Source organism: Panicum virgatum, chromosome 3K (genome assembly GCF_016808335.1).
Source record: "Panicum virgatum strain AP13 chromosome 3K, P.virgatum_v5, whole genome shotgun sequence".
Classification (NCBI taxonomy): domain Eukaryota; kingdom Viridiplantae; phylum Streptophyta; class Magnoliopsida; order Poales; family Poaceae; genus Panicum; species Panicum virgatum.
In genome coordinates, this window is record NC_053138.1 from 16,563,466 (window position 1) to 16,581,855 (window position 18,390).

General features: G+C 52.2%; 3 protein-coding genes and 2 long non-coding RNA genes across 5 annotated transcripts; 3 read left to right on the forward strand and 2 right to left on the reverse strand.

The window, feature by feature from the left end:
- Positions 1 to 3,138: 3,138 nt before the first annotated feature.
- On the reverse strand, positions 3,139 to 3,563 carry LOC120701259. The gene is made up of 3 exons (XR_005686018.1): positions 3,507 to 3,563; positions 3,311 to 3,426; positions 3,139 to 3,204 (listed from the first exon to the last, which is right to left on the reverse strand). It is a non-coding gene; the product is annotated as an uncharacterized LOC120701259 (long non-coding RNA).
- A 1,840-nt stretch (positions 3,564 to 5,403) lies between these two features.
- On the forward strand, positions 5,404 to 6,604 carry LOC120701260. The gene is made up of 3 exons (XR_005686019.1): positions 5,404 to 5,582; positions 6,055 to 6,157; positions 6,245 to 6,604. It is a non-coding gene; the product is annotated as an uncharacterized LOC120701260 (long non-coding RNA).
- An 822-nt stretch (positions 6,605 to 7,426) lies between these two features.
- On the reverse strand, positions 7,427 to 8,772 carry LOC120697922 (predicted GPI-anchored protein 58). Its single transcript, XM_039981305.1, has 3 exons — positions 8,038 to 8,772; positions 7,877 to 7,936; positions 7,427 to 7,788 (listed from the first exon to the last, which is right to left on the reverse strand). The coding sequence occupies exons 1-3, from the start codon at positions 8,581 to 8,583 to the stop codon at positions 7,783 to 7,785; spliced, it is 612 nt and encodes a 203-aa protein (XP_039837239.1). The 5' UTR covers positions 8,584 to 8,772; the 3' UTR covers positions 7,427 to 7,782.
- Positions 8,773 to 10,827: 2,055 nt separating this feature from the next.
- LOC120701261 lies at positions 10,828 to 12,166 on the forward strand. Its single transcript, XM_039985381.1, has 3 exons — positions 10,828 to 11,623; positions 11,752 to 11,811; positions 11,911 to 12,166. Exons 1-3 carry the CDS (start codon positions 11,120 to 11,122, stop codon positions 11,923 to 11,925), a joined length of 579 nt encoding a protein of 192 aa, XP_039841315.1. The 5' UTR covers positions 10,828 to 11,119; the 3' UTR covers positions 11,926 to 12,166.
- Positions 12,167 to 15,264: 3,098 nt separating this feature from the next.
- Positions 15,265 to 16,815, forward strand: LOC120697923 (formin-like protein 14). The gene is made up of 2 exons (XM_039981306.1): positions 15,265 to 16,052; positions 16,372 to 16,815. The coding sequence occupies exons 1-2, from the start codon at positions 15,354 to 15,356 to the stop codon at positions 16,435 to 16,437; spliced, it is 765 nt and encodes a 254-aa protein (XP_039837240.1). The 5' UTR covers positions 15,265 to 15,353; the 3' UTR covers positions 16,438 to 16,815.
- Positions 16,816 to 18,390: the final 1,575 nt, after the last annotated feature.

Here is an 18,390-nt window from a genome sequence, read left to right on the forward strand (position 1 = left end):
CCGCCGCTGGAACAGCCGCGCGCCGCCGCTGTCGCCGTGCCGCCGCCGCGCGTACGCCGCGGGCCGCGCTCACGCGTCCCCGCGCCACGCCACCGCGCGCGCCGGCGCTGCCTGGCTGCGGTGGTGCTAGCCCCGCCCCGCAGCAACGCCACCGGGCTCCGCGCAGGCCGGCAAGGCCGCGCCACCGCTGAGCGCCGCCGCTCCCGCCGCACGCCGCCGCGGGCGGCTCTGCGCGCCGCGCGCGCGCCACGGGGCCGCCCTGCGCGGGACTCCGCGCCCCACCGCGCGCCTCGGGCCGCCTGCGGGTCTTGGGCGTGGGCCGGCGAGGGCGCCGCCGCGCCTTGCCCTGGCCGCCGCGCCTGCCACGGCCGTGGCCCGCGGGCGCGGGCGAAGCAGGGGAAGGGGGGCGCCTGGAGCTGGGCCTGGGCTCCCTTACAAGTGGGGCCCGGCTGTCAGTGCCCCCCCCCCTTAACTTTTATGTTTTCTTTCATTTATTTCAGCTGATAATTCATAATTGTGTAGAAATTCACAGAAAAATGCGAAAAATGCCAAACAAATTTTGTTAGGTTTCTAAAATCAGGATCTTCAGAGGAAAAATACTTAATCATGCATTTTATCACTTTTTCTCTGATGAAAAATTCAATTTGTGTTTAACTTAGTTTATTTTGTACCACTTGTTTTGTTACTCTAAAAATTATAAAAAATTCGTAGTGGCTTACTCTTTTCATGTGTAATCCACTGTAAAAGTTTCGTGGCCTGTTGCTATGCGCTTTTGGTAGATCTATTTATACTTCGCTGGCTTGCTAGGGTTAGTTATTTTGTTTCGTGCATGCAAAGCAAATTCCTGTTAATCCATGCTAACCTAAGTCGTTTTAGTAGTTGTTTTCGAAGGAAACACTTCAGGCTAAATGTTTAAACCTTGTTTTCGCATCGTAAGCTCTTATGCATTGCTCTGTGTCCTATCTATTGCATGACATATTTTATTCGTGTAGACGCCACGACCGACGCTGTCCACGAGCTGATCGTTGAGCCGGTCCAGGAGCCACGAGCAGAGGAGCAGCAGCAGGCCGCCGTTGAGCACGCTCCAGCAGACCTAGTTAACCCCGCTGACTTGCAAGGCAAGCCCCGGAGCATAACCATAATTTAAAGTATTCATTGTTTAATTAAGTATTGTGCATTTATGTTCTAGGAGTTGAATGGAACCATAGTATGCATGTTCCCTAGGTACCGTGGGCCTATACTAGTATGCAGGTGTCGATAGATATGCTTTGCTAAATAGGATTTCGGTAGAAGTCGAGTGATTACTGTCACTCGCGAGTTTAGGATCTTGATCCCTTAGCTTTGGTTTGAAATGAATTGTTGAGTAAAAAGAAATGGAGACCGGGCGGAAATGAGTTGGTTTGGAATGGATGGAAAGTTAGCTCCGCCTGTGTCAATTGAGGACCGTTCCGTTGTTGGCAGTGCTGATCGAGGATTGAACAGTACTAACCACATACCGGAAGTAGGAGGTAGTCGAAACCGGTAAGCTGTGTACCACCTTACAGCGGTGATTTGAATTCCGCCATGCTACGCTGGGCGTGGGAGTTGGTGGGTGTTGGATAGGATGCCGCCTCCGGGTTCTCCGGGAGTTCACTGCGAGGGGCCCATCACCTGGGTTTTAGCAGGCGTAGTTCAGATGCCGTGGTAATGTGGAAACAGTTGACGCGCGTGGCCCGACGGGGCTTACATGTGTCGTGTGAGTTAGGTCCACCTTGCAAGGTTAAATCGGATCGATTCGCCGTGACTCGCGGTTATGAGAGCCTTGATCTCTTTGTCACATCGTAGTAAGAAAGTGGAATGGAAACGGAATGGAAAAGACTGGTTTGGAGTTGCTAAAAGATAATCTGTTCCACCATGTGTGTTTTAGATGAATAGGCGAACTTAGTAATACTTGGTATACTAAATGGAGCTAAAATATTGAAAGTAAGGATTCACTTATAGTAGCTTTTCAGCAAAAGAACTCCAGAGCCAAAAAGCCTTGCATGTCTAGGTAATGGGCTAAGTATACCCAGAGTCGGGTAAGCCTTGCTGAGTATTAGTATACTCAGGGTTGTTGTTGTAACCCTTCTGAGCAGGTTGTGTCCCGGCGGACTTCGAGGAGATCTGTGCGTCCTGGTTTGGACAGCCACTCCCTCCAGGTTGGACCGTCGAGTGGGCCCCGTCTTCCCCGTGAAGATTGGGCAGGTTGGCGTCACATCGGTGGGCAGGATGTGGAGCTCACCTTTTATCGTCGTCGTAGCTATCGTATTGTATTTCGAACTCAGTTTTAAACTTCCGCTGTGCGTTTGAACTCTGTTGTTTGTATTTAAGACTTTTATGTAAAACCGGTGTTGTAAATTAATTTGAAGATTTCTGTTGCTGGTAACACCTGTGCTCGTCTTCGTACGGGTCTAAGTGCAATTGTGATCCTGGAGTACAGTAGTTTAATCGGGATTTTACCCGACAGCCTGTCAGGTTACATCGTTTTAAGTGCACAGTAACTTGATTAAGTATTAAGATGATGGTTAGTGCATTTAAGCCGGTTTAATTTGGACGGTGCTGCTACAATCCCTGTCATAACAGATCAACTTTTTATGATACAAGAGTAAACTTAAAGCTTCTCGATCAGGATGACACACCTATGACGATTACCTTAAGCGCGTAGTATATAAGTGCATAGTGAATTAGTATTTGTAGAATCGTCAAGGTGCAATGAGGGGAGTCAAGAAGATCCGTTGTGTCCTAATTTCTAGAGCCAATCTAGAGAAAGACCAGTGAAGCAAATCAGTAGCGGAGGACGACCAAAAATTTAGGTATGGCGGTGTATTTATAGAGTTTTGCTTCTGTCCATCAGGAATTTTACATCGTCCACCATCAAATTCATTTACAATTTATTGAAAAAGCTAGCCATGGTTAGCTATACAACATTACTTCGATTAACAAAACTGATAGGGGCAGAACTAAAAGTTAAGTTCTATATTGATGCTGTTATGCGTCGAGAAGCTAGCACATAAAATAAAATAATCTGGAACTGCTTGCTAGGTAATGTAAGATAAGAAGATAAGAGGAAACTTGTACCTGTTTCACTGCATGGGATAGAAAGGAGAAAAATGGATGGTGGTATCCTTGCCAGCATAAAGTTTGCCAATTTTCAATAGTTCATAATGATGCAAACCTGCAGCGACACTGATGAGTAAAGGGTTAGTAGAAGTCAGCCAATGAAATATAAGCTGATTGTGTTCAATTCAATGATGATTCAACCATGTAAGGTGGGACCTTGAGAGTGCAATACCTCTATTGTAGTATCTGATGTAAGCTGTTGAATAGCTGAATCTTGTTTAGTGCTGCTGCAGAAAACCCTATTCACCATGGAAGCTGCATCCCACAGCAAATCATGTCAATTGTATCCTGGAACAAGGATTAAATAGTTTATTTTAGACTATGAAAAAACACTATAAGAAGCATAACCTGTATTTGCTGAATGGTACCTTACAGGAGAGGAGGCGAATGCAGCAGCCGTTGCCCGTTGGGTTCCTCGTCGACGCAGACAAGGAGGACGGGGCAGACCTCGAGCGCGAAGAAGCGGAAGCGGTATACGTAGCATCGGAAGGTGGAGTCGTCGGCGTGCTCGATGCGCTCCGCGTCTAGCACCGAGTACTGGCTCGCCGGCAAGCTCATGTACTCCGCTGCAGGAGCAAGCGGACAGTTATTTCAAGCGACCCCTCAACTAGTGAACAAGGCGGCCATGAAGTTTGAGGACTGCTGAACCCGGTCAAGATCCCAACGAAGGCCATGACCTTGTGCCGACCGCGCGATTCGGTGGCGAGGTGGACCGGGATCTCCGCGGAGCCCGTGCCGGAGACATCCCCGGGGCGGCGGTCCCATGCGACGGAGACAGAGCAGGCGGGAGGAGTCCGGGCAGCAGCTACGCGCGGCGGACAGGGAGGTGGAGGGGGTGAGGTCGGCGGCGAGGAAGCCGGCGAGGCCGAAGAGGGGGCAGGCCGCGGAGAAGGCCGGCAAGGAGAGCAGCCGGCGCAGTGCCCCCGCGCGGCGCGAGGAGGGGGTCGAGGAGGCGAAGAAGACCTTGGGGAGCTCAGCACGGCGGCGAGCCGACCGGTCCTCCTCCCCTACGCGCGACGCCGGATCGGAGCTCGGGGGAGACGGGTTGGGGAAGGCGGAGGCGCGGCGCGGAGGCAGGCGGTGGCTGCGGCGGGGCGGCGGAGGCAGGCAGCGGCGGCGGCGCGGAGGCGTGGAGGCGGGGCGCGGAGGCAGGCGGCGGCTGCGGCGCGGAGGCTGCTGCGGGGCGGGCGGCGGGCGGAATGCAGCGTGGGGTTGAGAAAAAAAATGTTGGGCTTGGGCTTAGGTATGGCGCGCGCCATACTGGGCCATAACAGGTCCTCCGCCCCTGAAGCAAATGGAAAAAGCTAAATAGAATCGGTGAATGAGCTTGCGGAAGGCAGAGAGGCTTCCTAGATACGGGAGGGTGCACGAGGCATTGGTACATGTCAATGAAATAATTTTACAAGTAAATGTTTTTTGTGAAACCATAGAAACAATAAACAAAATAAAAAAGTATGAAACAACTAAAATTAAAGATCCATAATGACTCCAAAAAGACAATAGAATTAAGTGAAATTAGCATCCTAATTTTTGTACAATAGTAAAAGTAATCAAATAAGACTGTATATCAAATACATAAAAGTAACTCCGAGAGATTTTTAAACAAGTTAAGCAAATCAATATATTTTCATATATATTTTTTGTGAGACTATTTTCATAGGTATCAGGAAAAAAATAAGTAAATAAATGACTAAATCTAATTCATAATAACTAAATGTTTAGACAAAAAATGGAAAAAAAAAAGTATCAAATACAATATTAAGAAAAGGGACACTAACGAGCAAAGGAGGATTGAAAGAATATAACATAACCCCTGCTTTTAGTGTTTTCCTCTTAATTTCATAATTTGTTCTAATTGAGGTACATGGATAACGGGATAAGGACTAATCAACCAAGAGAAGAGTTTGTAGAAGCTTCATCAAAATAAGGCATATGCATCTAAAATATACATAGATATTCCCTTTTATCATGTACATGTTTTGTGCAATGAAATAAGATGATAAAAAAGCGATATCATAAATTGGGCTATTTTGACAAAATAATAAAAATGAAATAACAAAATAAAATCATTTAAATATATTTACTTTTAGTTAAAAGGATGCCAAATATTATCATGAAATAAGCTAGCTACCCGCACTATTAGCATGGGCCACCTTGCTAGTTAAACATATAGGTCTGATGAGCTGTGAAGGGCTCCTCCAGGCCCATAAATTCGAAAGAGAAACCCATGAACCATACATTCAGAAAAAAAACTTAACGGTCAGGACGGTTGTTACGAGAGGAATGCAGGCAGGCTCGAGAGGTCGAGGACGACGACCGCCGTTCTCTTGCGGCGCCGCCGCGAGCTGCATCTCTTGGAGCGGGCCTTCGGCAAGCCTCGGATGAATTTTGATCCGAGGTTCCTCCCGCGCTGCTTCACCTCCAGTGGATTCGGATCCAGCATGGTATCCTCTGTCTTATCAGAATTCTATTGAATCTCGATCCATTTCATCCTCGACCTATCTCTTTAGATCAATCGAGGAGATCAGACCGCGAATCAAGCCCCAGGCACCGGTTCAGATTTCCGCTTTTGAGATAAAAGAGAGGCTCTTTAGGTGCCCCTTTTTCTTTCACTCAGGAATGGGAGAAGGAAAGAAGTAACTAGAAACTTTTAGATTGGACCGAAACTTAGATGATGATAATATAAGCAACCACATTCTGTACATTTCTGTGTATACACTGTATTTGTGTTGCTAGTTTTAACCATATGAGAAGTGTTGTCCAGAGACTTTGTTTAACTCAGATGCTCTTACTTCATTTTTCACTCTCCATGTGGAATAATTGATGTTGTTCCTCGCAATTCATATAGTACTGAGATCATATTGCATCAATCACCGCTTATCTGAATTCTAACAGAATCAATCACCGCGGCCGCAGATCTGAAGTCACATCGGAATTTTAACAGAACCAATTTTGTGCGTCAAGATTTCCGTACTAGGACACAGGTCAACTTCAACAATACAGATAATGGTGGGACAATGTAAGTAGGCAACTGATATTTCGGTGAACACATACATTAGTCTATTCCATTGCTGTTTGCCCATTCTTACTTGACATGAAACTTCAGGACAGCTGGTGGAGAGAGACCTCTCAACCTTGGGGAGCTGCTTCCTTTCTCCTCTTCGTGTGTCTTTAAGGAACTTGAACAATATTCACAGAGGAAAAAGAGAGATTTTGTCCATGTCTTACTGAAGAGAAATAAGACACTGCTCCAGGGAGAGGACATGAATGCACAGAAGATGCAGTGAAAATGCAATTTTATGTTTTGAACCTGAATTCTGCAAATTGGCACTGCTCCAGGGAGAGGACATGAGTGCAGTTTCGCCCACCAGCACTAGTCAGTAAACCACAGCCAAACTTTCAGGAACATGAGGCATTGTCAACTGAGTCAATTATGTGAAGTAAAATTACTGATACAACAACACAGTGAGCCAAATGTATATATGATGTTACCCGGAGATCAAAGTTTGAATTGCTAGGCTTATCCAAATTCTCGGAACCAACAAAACACCTGACCCATTCAGTCGATTATTAAAAAAACTGAACCACCAGATAGTGAATAGCTCAGGGTGTAATACTAAAATCAAACAGCCTTTTCTTGTCTTTGTTAAAAAGTATTTGAAATGTATTCAAGTAAAAAGGATGGGCAAGAGTTCAATTATAAATTAAATGCATTTGGCAAATAAAGACTTATTTCTTATGAATTGCTGGGACTTCCCAGTCATCTGTGTAAAAGCCACAACAGCTTCATAAATGGCTACTGAACATGGTACCTTCACCATAATGCAAAATAGATCAAAGAAAATGATATACGGAGCAAGCCAGCAAATGGTTAAATTATTAGCATTATGAGCGAGAATGAAACGCGCCAACTTTATTAAATGTCAAAGTTTGCAGCAAAAAAAAAAGTGAAGCATAAGTGATATAAGACACAGAAAATAGATGGACAATGAAAAAAGAAGACCTTTGTGCACATTACACAAGCACATGCAAGATGCATATCATGGAACTTTGGTAGGTTGTACAATGTTAAGTAGAATTTTGACAGACCATTCTCCATATGTACCACTACAAGTACTGTACTATCTCGTTCAGGAGAAATGCTGAATTTTATATACTAATACATACACTCTACCAGAGAAGAATATAAGTTGTCTCTTCTGTAGCCAGCAACTAATTGACATGTCTTTCATCAGAAAATACGGAAAGCAATCATCCACAAAAACATCACAGAAAATTGGAGGCCATCTAATCAACAAAATTATCTGGGAAACTTGAACCGAGTGAAAAAAGCATTTCATAGATTAGAACCATGTACATAGCATGAGAACTTGCCATCACCTAATGATATTACCCAATTCTACCAGAATCATACCACCCGAACTCAACATCACACGACGAAGCACAAGCATCGCCCATCAGCCCAACTTATCATAAAACAGGACTCCCATGTACAGAATTAGCACTGGAGATCTAACATTCCATCTTCTAATCAGCAAGAACTAGAATAATTATGGGATGAAGATGCTCGCCATCGCAAGAAGAAAGCGAAAGCTGGACACATCCGAAAAGTTCCTCCTATTTGCAGCTCCACCACGGCGCCAATCACCTCTGCACGAGGAAAAAAGGCGCATGAAGAAAAGAACCAACTTTGGGGGAAAGAAGTAGGAAAAACGCCAGTGAAACAGCGATTTCTTACCTCCTCGATCTTGTACGAGTCCAGATTGACATCGGCGAGAGATAATCCCGGGTACAGCATCTGCAATTCCAAGCAAAACCAAGCAGAATTGAGCACGGGGACCCAAAATCGCGCATCGGAACGTCCTCGCAGGGGGCGACGAGGGTGTATGTGATCCTTACGTCGAGCTGGCGCTGCACGGCGCGCGGCCGCTTCTTGGGCCGGCGTGGCGGGCGCGTGCCGCGGATGGCGGCGAAGTCCTCGGCGATCTCCTCCTTGGTCAGCGAGGCGGAGAAGCCCCTCTTCGCCGGCGGCGACGCGAGCGGCTGGTGCGCCGCCGCCGCCTTGCAAGCGCCCTCCGATCTCGACGCGAGCGGCGCGACGGTGGCGGAGCGGCGGGTGCGGAGGTTCCACGGGCGCGGCGGCTGCGACGCTCCCGTGGCGCCGGGGGAGGCCTGCTGGCCCTGGGGCTTCTCCTTCCCGGGCGACGGCGTCTGCGGGTGCGGCGGCGGGGACGCGGAGGCGCCGTCCTTGGAGCAGCGGAGCAGGCGGTGCGTGCCCCAGCTGAGCGTCGGGAAGGAGAAGTCATGGAGGCGGGTGCGCGCGGCGGCGGGAGCCGGCGACGGCGACGGCGACGACGCCGGGGCCGAGGGAGCCGGCGCCGGCGCGGCCTTGGCAGTGGCGTGGTGGTCGGAGTCGGAGTCGGAGGCGCCGGCCATGAGGACCATGAGAGGAGGCGAGAGGTGGGTGGGTGCAGGCGGGGGCGAGGCGAGGACAGGGGAGGAGACGAGGAGGAGGACGCAAGGGGTGAGGTTTTCAAAAAGGCAAAGGCAGGAGGAGCCGAGGGGAAGGAAGGAAGCCTTGCTCACGGCGTCGGCTCGGCGGCCGGCTCCCGTGAATTCCCTGACGGATGGATGGATGGTTGAGCCTGATCGGCGCCGCGGTGGGGCGGTTTTCTGGTGCTCCGTCCCGCGATTTTGGCGGCAAGGCCGCGTGGTGACTGCGTCGCCTCCCTGCCAGGGCTCGCCAACGGGGGGCGCACGGCACGGGAGGACGCCGCCGGTGCGTGCGTGCGTGCTCCAGAGCGTGACGACGCGCCGTGGATGGGGTTACTTGGGCAGGGCGGTTGGTTTCGGCCGCCCTTGCCCCTTGCCTTGTCAATACTTTGTTGCTACTTGAATTGGTGTTTATGATCGTATTGTCAATAGATGATGCACAAAGGACTCGAGCAATATAGCTGATGTATACGCCGAGCAATGTTGCCATAACGGCTGTGCAGCCCGTGCCCACGCCATGTACACGCTACTCGACAAGCTACAGCTACGGTGCGGTTTTAGGGCATAAAAGATGATTACACAGCCCAACCATTTACACGATTACAAATAGAGCCGCTACACCATCTCCATTGTTGGAAAAAAAAAGAAACTACATGGTTTTACATGACAAAAAACGTTTAGGCTACAGAGAAGTATCAACTGTGCCTTATTTTTAAACGGTATGACATGTAAGAATGATCAATTGTTAACATGAGTATACGATTATATATTTGATTTATTTAACATGTAAGCTTGGTAATTTGTAATGTTTGGTTTATAAAATATTAGAATTTTCAAATTTCACTTGCATAAATATATGAATTTCATTTCTGCCTTACAAACCGTGTAGCCAATATACACACTGTTTGTACACGACCTACTCACTACTCGAGGGATGACCGAATGACTACAGTTTAGTGTTTAGGTGAACATTGACACCGTGGAAGCAAAAACATGAGCCTTTTAAAGGTGATATCTCTAAAAATGCAATAAATGTTAACAAAACACTTTGTGTTGGTAAACAATGTGATTGTCCGCCGCTCGTAGTTTGTGTTCATTAAGCACCTTTCACTAGCAATTTTTATTTTTCTTTTAAGAGTTTGCTACCAAGAAAATGGGCTATGAAAGCTAGATGCTTGGGTTAAAACTTAAAAGTTAATGCCTATGGAAAACTTAAAAGCTAAATGTTACCCAAATATTTCCTTTTTGTTTTCGCGTGACAAGACCTATGGAAAATATACATGTCTATCTTTTGAACTTTTATGTATTCTTTGTGGAAGCATTACTATAGCAAAAATATGTGTTAATCGGCACGTCATCTTGTGGAATATTATTATTGCAAACGTGGCCTGGTTCACTTGACACATGGATCAAGATTGGACAAAAGTAATCACCGAGTATAATAAGAGCAATGTGTCGGATGTATGCTGTAAAAAATCAATATTGCTAAGACCCTTTTTTAAAGTGTTTTTTTTTGAAAAAGACAAAGAAATGTCAGTAAAATACTTTATGTGTGACAGGCAACGTGTTCGATTGTCATGCAGGGTACATATTTCAAAAACTTTTCTCACTCAAGTTTTAATCTTTCTTTTCCGACCTTACCTCAAAAAACGAGGTATCAAGTTAGATCCTCAAATCAAAAGTTACCACCAGCTCAAGTTACAACAAATATACACATGTTTAATATCTTCCCGGTATTCATATTTTTTTTCGTGGGATCATATCAAAATATGTTAGTTCATTCTAACACATGTACCAAGATAAGACACATCGTCACCGAGTATATCCAGCTATGCGTAGAAGTAGCGACACCCAAAATTATACAATCGACCTCAATTTAATAAAAAAAAATACTCCATCTCGTGCAAGTTACCGCAAATCCTTTTCCATTTCCTTCCTTTCCTTCTCAGAGAGGAGCTCGAGCGGGACGCGTTCAGGAAGGAAAACCGTGGACTAAACCCGGCCCGGCCCCCTCCGCCCCCGTTGCCTGCACCAGCAGCCGCCGGATCGGGATCCAACGCTGCTCACGGCTCGATAACCGCAGCGTCATACGGTCGCCGTCGCAGCCGGTCACGGCCGATCGGCCAAGAGAAGCAGAAGGGCCAAGCCGGCGAACAGGGACAGATGCAACCGAACCGCACTCGGCTCGGGCTCCACCCCAAACCCAACAAGGAGGAAACCGCGCGGCGCGGCGTCTCCTCCCCCTGCTCGCCTTCGTCGCAGCCTTGCGCTCCCCGCAAGCCTCCTCCTCCTCATCGGCGGCTCTCTCCTAATCCGATCGGAGGAGGAGCGAAATTTAGCGAGAAATCGAGAGGAGCCCCAGACCCTGGCGCGCCATATATAGCCAGGCACATGCGATCGGCGAGCCCAGTTGCTGCTGGGCTCTCTCCCCCGCGCGCGCGCACGCATTTGCCGCCTCTTTAATCCCCTTCCTCCCTCTCGCTCGCCAATGGAGTCCTCGCCGGCTGCGGCCATGGCCCCGCCGCCGCCGCCCGCGCCGTCGTCGCGGGCGAGGGACCCCCTCCTCTTCGGCAGCTTCGACCTCCCCGCCGGCTGGGGGTGCCGCAAGCCCATGGGCTTCTGCCGGGACATTGGCTCCCCCGCCGCGCCCCTGCCCAGCGCAACCGCCACCGAGGCCGGGAATAGCGGCTCCCGATCGCCGCCGAAAGGAGCCCCGGCCGCGCAGCACGCGCCCGCGCCGGAGGAGCCCCGGGAAGCAGCTCCCCGGAGGCAGTGGAACCTGCGGGAGCGGACGTCGTGGCGGGATTACAGAGCGGAGGACTCGCGGCAGCCCAAGAAGCTCGGGAGCGCGGACGCCGCCGGCCACAATACCCGCGGGTTCTCGGTGGCCCTGACGCGGCAGGAGATCGAGGCGGACTTCCTCGCGATCACCGGCCGGAAGCCGCCGCGCCGGCCGAGGAAGCGGACCAAGAGCGTCCAGCGCCAAATCGAGGTACGTATTCCTGGCACGCAAACAGAGCAATGCCGATCTTGATTCCCTAACCGCGATCGCGAATCTTCGTCCTGGTTCCTCGATTACTGACCACCCAGTTCGTGCTTCCTCTTCCTCCTGTGGCGCAGACGCTTTGCCCTGGGAGTTCGCTCATGGAGATGACCCGCGACCGGTACAAGGTGAATGAGGTATGCATAAAAAAAAAAAACTCCATCTTTGATTCCCCCGGAATCTGTTTGTGAGGTTCTCGAAGAGACACCGATTGATTCGACTCTTTAATGGTGCAGAAAGGGGGGTTCTGAGTTGCATAAGCGAAGGGAGGACCGGAGGAGATGGATTTCCAACCGAGGAGCTTGATCGAGCAATGGCTGGCTCATCAGAGTTGCAAGAGAGATTTAGGGTTAATTGCCTCAGTCTTTCGGTAGTTACGCAATTGATCATGTATGCCAAACCCTAACAGTATATGTGTTGGTTGGGTTCTCTTTCTCTTAAACTGATTGGGGGTTTACCTTTGGGTATCCATCAAGCCTGATTCTCCCGTTCTTTGGCCCAAGCACGGGCGCCAATTCTGCAGTAGAAGAATCACAAATCTCTGATTTCTGTCAGCAGGAGATGCAGTTGCACATTCTCCGTTCATCTGCCATCACTCCCGGATGCCATGTAATCTTGGGCATTGATTTCAGCCCAGTACCTTTTTCGCTGCGTCTTGATTTGCACTGTGTAGTACAGTTCATAGCAGGACCTGCTCTGTTTTAGAAAAAAACACACACAACATTTGCCCTGCTCGTTTTCAACGAAGCAAAGCAGCATGTGTTCAGCTTGTTCAGCGCCAGCATAGACAGCTGCCACTGCAGCAACAAGAACACAGTGGTAGACTTCAAGGCACTACGCGCACGAACACAGTGGCAGCTTACAGAAACAAAGCAAAAGGCTTCTCAAACAACACCTCACCAGAGTACAAGACCTGCTCTAATCATCAGCCAATTGATTTTCTCGAAAGACAGGCACAGGAACAGAATACTCCCATCTCCCCTTTGTCTTGCAAGAGTCCTGTCACTTACGCGGTTTGTTTGACATTGATCCATCTGCTTCAAGATAAAAGAGGGGACCTGTATGCCCATTTGGGATGGTCAGAAAATTCCATCCACACGCATTCGACTCGACGAGTGGTTCATCAGAATCGCGTGCGGGGACTCGAGTTCAGTAGGCGCTCACGAAGATTGGGAAAACGAAAAGCAGTTTCCAAGGAGAGGGGAGAGAGGACGGAGAGAAATGTGTGACGCTAGAGCACCATGATTTCGCAATCATTAATCCGCTGTACTGGGATGTTTGTTCCGTCAGTTGCCACTGCTGAAAGCGACCCCTTAAACAACGAGAATGTCAGAATGAGAATGATCCTGCTGGAGTACAATCTTCTCATCATCCTAAAAAAAAACAGTATTCTACTTTCCACATTTTTTTCTAAAAAAATTACACTGCCCAAAGATGCCATTGTATCGCACTGATCTCTGTTGGGCTTTTAACCAGACTGGTGAACAGGCCAAAGACTTGAGACTCGGCCACTCTGACTCATGAGCCAAATGTGTCCTTGTAAGTTGTAACCGACCAGTTCTTTGTGTCTTATAGCAAGCAATGGCCATGATCAGCTAGCAATGACTAGTGCTAATCTATGATTTCTTTCTCACGCAGCTTCGCGCTCCAGACTAGCCGGCGCTCCTGCCAAATGTACTTGCCGATCTCGATGCGCCCAGTGATCGTGCTCATGCCTCACTGGGGCCTCTCCGTGTGCTGTTTTTACTGTGACCATGCTTCCTGCCGTATTTACTCGCCGAACTACACTTGAGAGGATTACGAAGAGCTTCCACCGACATAGTTTCGCCGATTTATTCTGCGTTTTTTTTAAAAAAAAAATTAGTAGCCTCCTGCTCGCTGTCCTACCTGTCATGGTGAGAGAAGAATAGAATCATCGTCCTACCTGTCCATCATATGCGATAGACTCTGCTTGCCACAAGAGCATCGGTTGTACTAGCAGCAGTATTTTTCGGTTAGTTGTTAGCTGGCCATCAGCCACGATACTCCTCGTGCCGCGCCGCGTGCCCGATACTATAAAATTGCCCCCCACTAGCCTCTAGAGTAGTTTACAAAGACCACCATCAAGTCTTAAAGGGCACTGTACTAAACAGGTGGACGTACGGTGCGAAGCAAACCGTTTATTGGGGGAAAAAAACATAGGTCACGCGTAGAACTCCAAATCGCGGCCTCTCTCGAAGGAATTTTTTCGCTTTACGATTCCATGTTGACCAGCCAGGATGGAATTCACTGCTCTGAAAAGCGAACACCCGCGCCCTGGTCTCCAATCGCCATTGGCCTTTGTATAGCCCCCCGATCTACCCCCTTGTCGTGCACGTGTAGAGACGATCCGGATCCGTCGTGAAGGAAAGGAAGTTTCGGACGGTATCCATTGGGGGCAGGCGTAATATTCTGCGAGCTCAAACGCGACAGCGCCACCCCGCCGCCTCTTGTTTTATTTAACAAATCCTCCGTCGTGGACAAGAAATTAGGGAGCCGTGTCCTCCTGGTCAAACAAACGGTCGCCTCACGCTTGTCAACCCCGATCAAAGCCAGCAGCGCTCGTTTCCGGGACAACACACAGTTGGAAGGGCAATAGGCGTGCTTTGCGATCGATTGCCGAGGTTGTCTCAATCCATGATCTTGTTTGGAATGCCTCATATCAGTCTTTACTTATCCCTCAAGAATCAAATGGCTACGCGAAAATTGGCGACAGATAAATCCTTGCGTTCCAAGTACTCCTATATACAAAGCCCAAATCCAGGATTGGGTTTTCCAAATTTCCAAACGAACGTCGCCCGTACTGGCTCGTCGTCCCTGGTGAGTACGAGTACTGGCTGGCTGCAGAGCAACAACTGCAGCCGCCGTCCGCCGAGATCGCCCGACCGCCGGAGCACGCGAGGCCCGGGCGGCCCTTTTCATTAGCGACGCCGACAGCCAAGCCTGCGACCCCCGTGGCCGTGGCCGTGGCCGTGGCCGTGGGAATATCAGCGTGAGGGGAGCGCGCGCGGCCGCCCCCCGCCGCCAGGGTTGGGTTTGGTTGCCGTGCTGGCCGGCGGTGGGGACCGCGCCGCGCGGCCGTCCTCCACCGCTCCGCCGGGGGAAAGACCAGGTCCAGGGAGCGCCGGGATCCTGGCCGCCGGGCCCCGCCCCGGAAAATCCCAGGCGACCCACCACGCACGTACGAGGACCCCACCCGTGCATGGACGCCTCCCTGCGCGGCGGGCCCCCCAACCTCTCGACCTCACGGACACCGGCACGCCACCGGCTTTCACCCCGCGACGCCTGGTGGTCGCGCAACAGAACTGGCCGGAGGCCAATTCCCTTTCCGTCGCCGGCAACGCTGCTGCCACTGACATGCGGGCATGGAAACTGAGCGGGCCCATGGATCAGTGCCATAGGGTAGCTACTTAACGGCCCAGGCGGTTGGTCCTTTAGGGCCGAAACCTCCGACGTGCCAGTCCTGGCTGGGCAATTACCAGGCTGCCCCCGCGGCCGTAACAAAACGCGAGAGACCCCACCCCCTGTGGCCTCAAAACCTTCTCGCCTCGCCTCCTACCCATCACCTCTCTCTCTCTCTCTCTCTCTCTCTCTCTCTCGTCGGCGACGCACGCACGCAGCCGCTCCGCGCCGCCGCCTCCACGGGCCGAGTTGGTTGGCCATGGCGGCCACGGCAGATCCGCGGGCCAAGCCCCTGGCGGCGCCACCGCCGCACCACCTCGAGCCGTGGTCGGCGCGTCAGCCGTCACCGCATCGCATGCCCGTCCTTCCCGTGGCAGCCTCGCCCGCCGCGGGTGGCGGGTGCGCGGCCGCCCGCGATCGCCGCAGGTCGTCGTCCCACCGGCGGGGCGCCGCCGCCCAGGGCGTCGGGGAGGAGCCGTGCGGCGGCGGGATCGAGGCGCTGCGGGCCAAGCTCATGGGCCACCTGCGCGACGCGGCCGACCGGCTCCGCGTGCCGCAGCCTAGAAGTTGGGGCTCCTCCCTGCCCCACCCTCCTCCTCCGCCGCCGCAGCCGAAGGCCGCGAGCCCACCGCCCGAGACGGACTCGGAGCCCGAGCTCCGTGCGCCTCCTCCGCCGCCTCCTCCTCCTCCTCCGCAGCAGCAGCCGCAGCCGCAGGCGGAGGCTGCGACGAGGCCGTGGAACCTGCGGGAGCGGTCGCGGCGGCGCCCGGCCGCCAGGTCGTGGGCCGCGTCCCCGCCCCCGCCTCCCTCGTCGTCGTCGCGCAGGCGGCGCAGGCGCGCCCCGTTCTCCGTGTCCCTGACGGCGGAGGAGGTCGAGGAGGACATCTACTCGCTGACCGGCGCCCGGCCGCGGCGGCGGCCCCGGAAGCGGCCGCGCGCCGTGCAGCGGCAGCTCGATGTAAGGCGAACTCCCCGAACTGCCCCTGCCCCCCCTCCTTCCGAACCACTTTATTAATTAATTAAAACCGGTTGAATTCCGCTGTTATTTTATCACCCCGCTCGATACGCTTTAAGCTTTGCTTATATTGCTATTAATAATATATATATATATATATATATATATATATATATATATATATATATATATATATATATAAATATCCCACACTGACTGACCTACATACAGTAATTGTTGTGTGCAAGAATAATCCTCCTATATATCCTACCCCGCGATCCAAACCACTAACAAAATCGCGTGCGCGCTGTTGCCTGTGCAGTCGCTGTTCCCCGGGCTGTGGCTGACCGAGATCACCGCCGACGCGTACCGGGTGCCGGACGAGTAGCTCCTGCTGCTGCTCCTCCTGCCGCCCCCGCCTTGCCGGCGCCGCCAGCCAGTTTCCAAGCTCCAACACCAGGGCTCCAAGGAAGGGAAGGAAGCTGGGACATCCAACCACCTCGCGTCATCGCGTCGCGGTCGCGTCGTCTCATCGCCCCGAATTTACAACTCAGGTCGACTCGAGCCCACACCCAGCCTGGTAGGTCCGCCTCCCCTGATTGTCGTATGCCCTCCCATGCTCTCTCACTTTTTTTTTTGGCTTCCTCCCCTCGTCTCCTGGTGCTGTACGTGTGCTCCATTCCCGCACCTGCCTCTAGCAGGCTGTACATACAGTTGTGTGCTTTGTGGTTACTGCTGCTGCTCAATTCAAGAACAAGTTCCAGTACCTGTTCTTACCGTTATCATTCAGTGCTCGTTCCATTTGCTGTGCTTGCTTGGTACTGGTACCTGCCGCCAGCCATGCCAGCGGCACGAGCCGAGTCGAGCCGCGTGCCGGCCGGGGTCCTGCGCGCTTTACTTTGTGCTGCCCCGCCCCCGTGGATGTGTTTGATCCGGTCGTGGTGGTGCTTTATCGGGGGCTACCCAGCGCCTGTCGAGACGGAGCGGAGGCAGCAGCGTACCACGCAGAAAGCGAGCGAGCCAGCAGCTGGGTGGTTGGGCCGGCGGCCGGGCGTGTTTGGATTCTCCGGACCCCTTCTCCCGCCGCTGGGGTCGCCACGCCACGCCGCGCACCACCGCTCCACCACCGCGCGGTGCAAGTGCAGCGCCCCGTCTATCATTGCTGGGACTGGGAGCTAGGCGGGGCCGGGGATAGCTCGCCACGAAGGGAAAGGGAGCCCGCCACTTTCCCGCGACCTCGTTCTGACCCAATCATCACCAGGATAGCACTGCTACAGCCTACAGAAGATTGGGAGAAGAAAAAAAAACGGGGCCCTGGGATTCATCATGCATGGTGGTGGTGCGCCGCCGCTGTGCTGCGGCCGGCGGCCTTGTTGACGTGCAGGTTTGTCAGGTCCCAGCCAAGCGAACGATGAATCATGAAACCGCCCGGGGATGTGTTTCTGTCTTGTCTTGTCATCTCTTTCTCAATCTCATCTCCATGTACGCGGACATGTGGATGTGGTGGTGTCCATGAAAACGGACGGTTTCTTGCCGTCCGTCCGGTCCGGTGAAACAGTGCACGAACGTCCAGCAGACTCGCACTGCTCGGTGTTCACACTGGACGCTGTGCCGTCCTCTTTGCTCTGAGCGCATGTTCGGAAGCTCTCGAGCGATGGAGCACGGTCACGGACGGCCGCCATCACTCCAGCACACGCCACACCGCCGCGCCACGCCTGCCCGTGCCATGCTAACGCCTAGCGGAGGGATGCGCTGTTGCCGTACGGTGTCGAGGCACAGAGGCATACAATAGTCAATAGAACCCCGTTTCACGGTCAATTAAGAAGGAAGGCAATCAGGCGGCGAGACGGGTACACGGGTACGGGCGTGACGGACCCACTTGTCAGGGTCAGCGAGTACGCTCGTGATCATCAGCGTCAGGTAGGTAAAACAATGGATGCTGGTAGTACTGCTACGCGCAGGACCTGTCGTGGGCTCGTGGCGCCCCCCCGGGGCTGTAGACGGGCCCGGGCAGGGGCCCGCGTGTAAGGCTAACGAGCTCGCTTCCCCCGGGGACCGCAGGCTTTAAACCAGCAGGCCCCACCGAATCAGAATGGCCCTGCAGTTCAAATCCTAGGCCGCCCCTTGCTCCCTCGCTCGCTGCGTCGTCGTCTGGAGGTGATGAGGCACGTGGTTTATGATCCCCAGCATGCACCTTGTGACTTGTGTTCAAAGAATGAGAGAAAAAAAAAATCAAATAAGTTCACCATGTACCGCCGCTGCCTGTACGTACCCGTCGAAGGGGCTCGCACGGCGCCCACGTGCTGGGCGAACGGCCGGAGGCCCGTTACACACGTCGGTC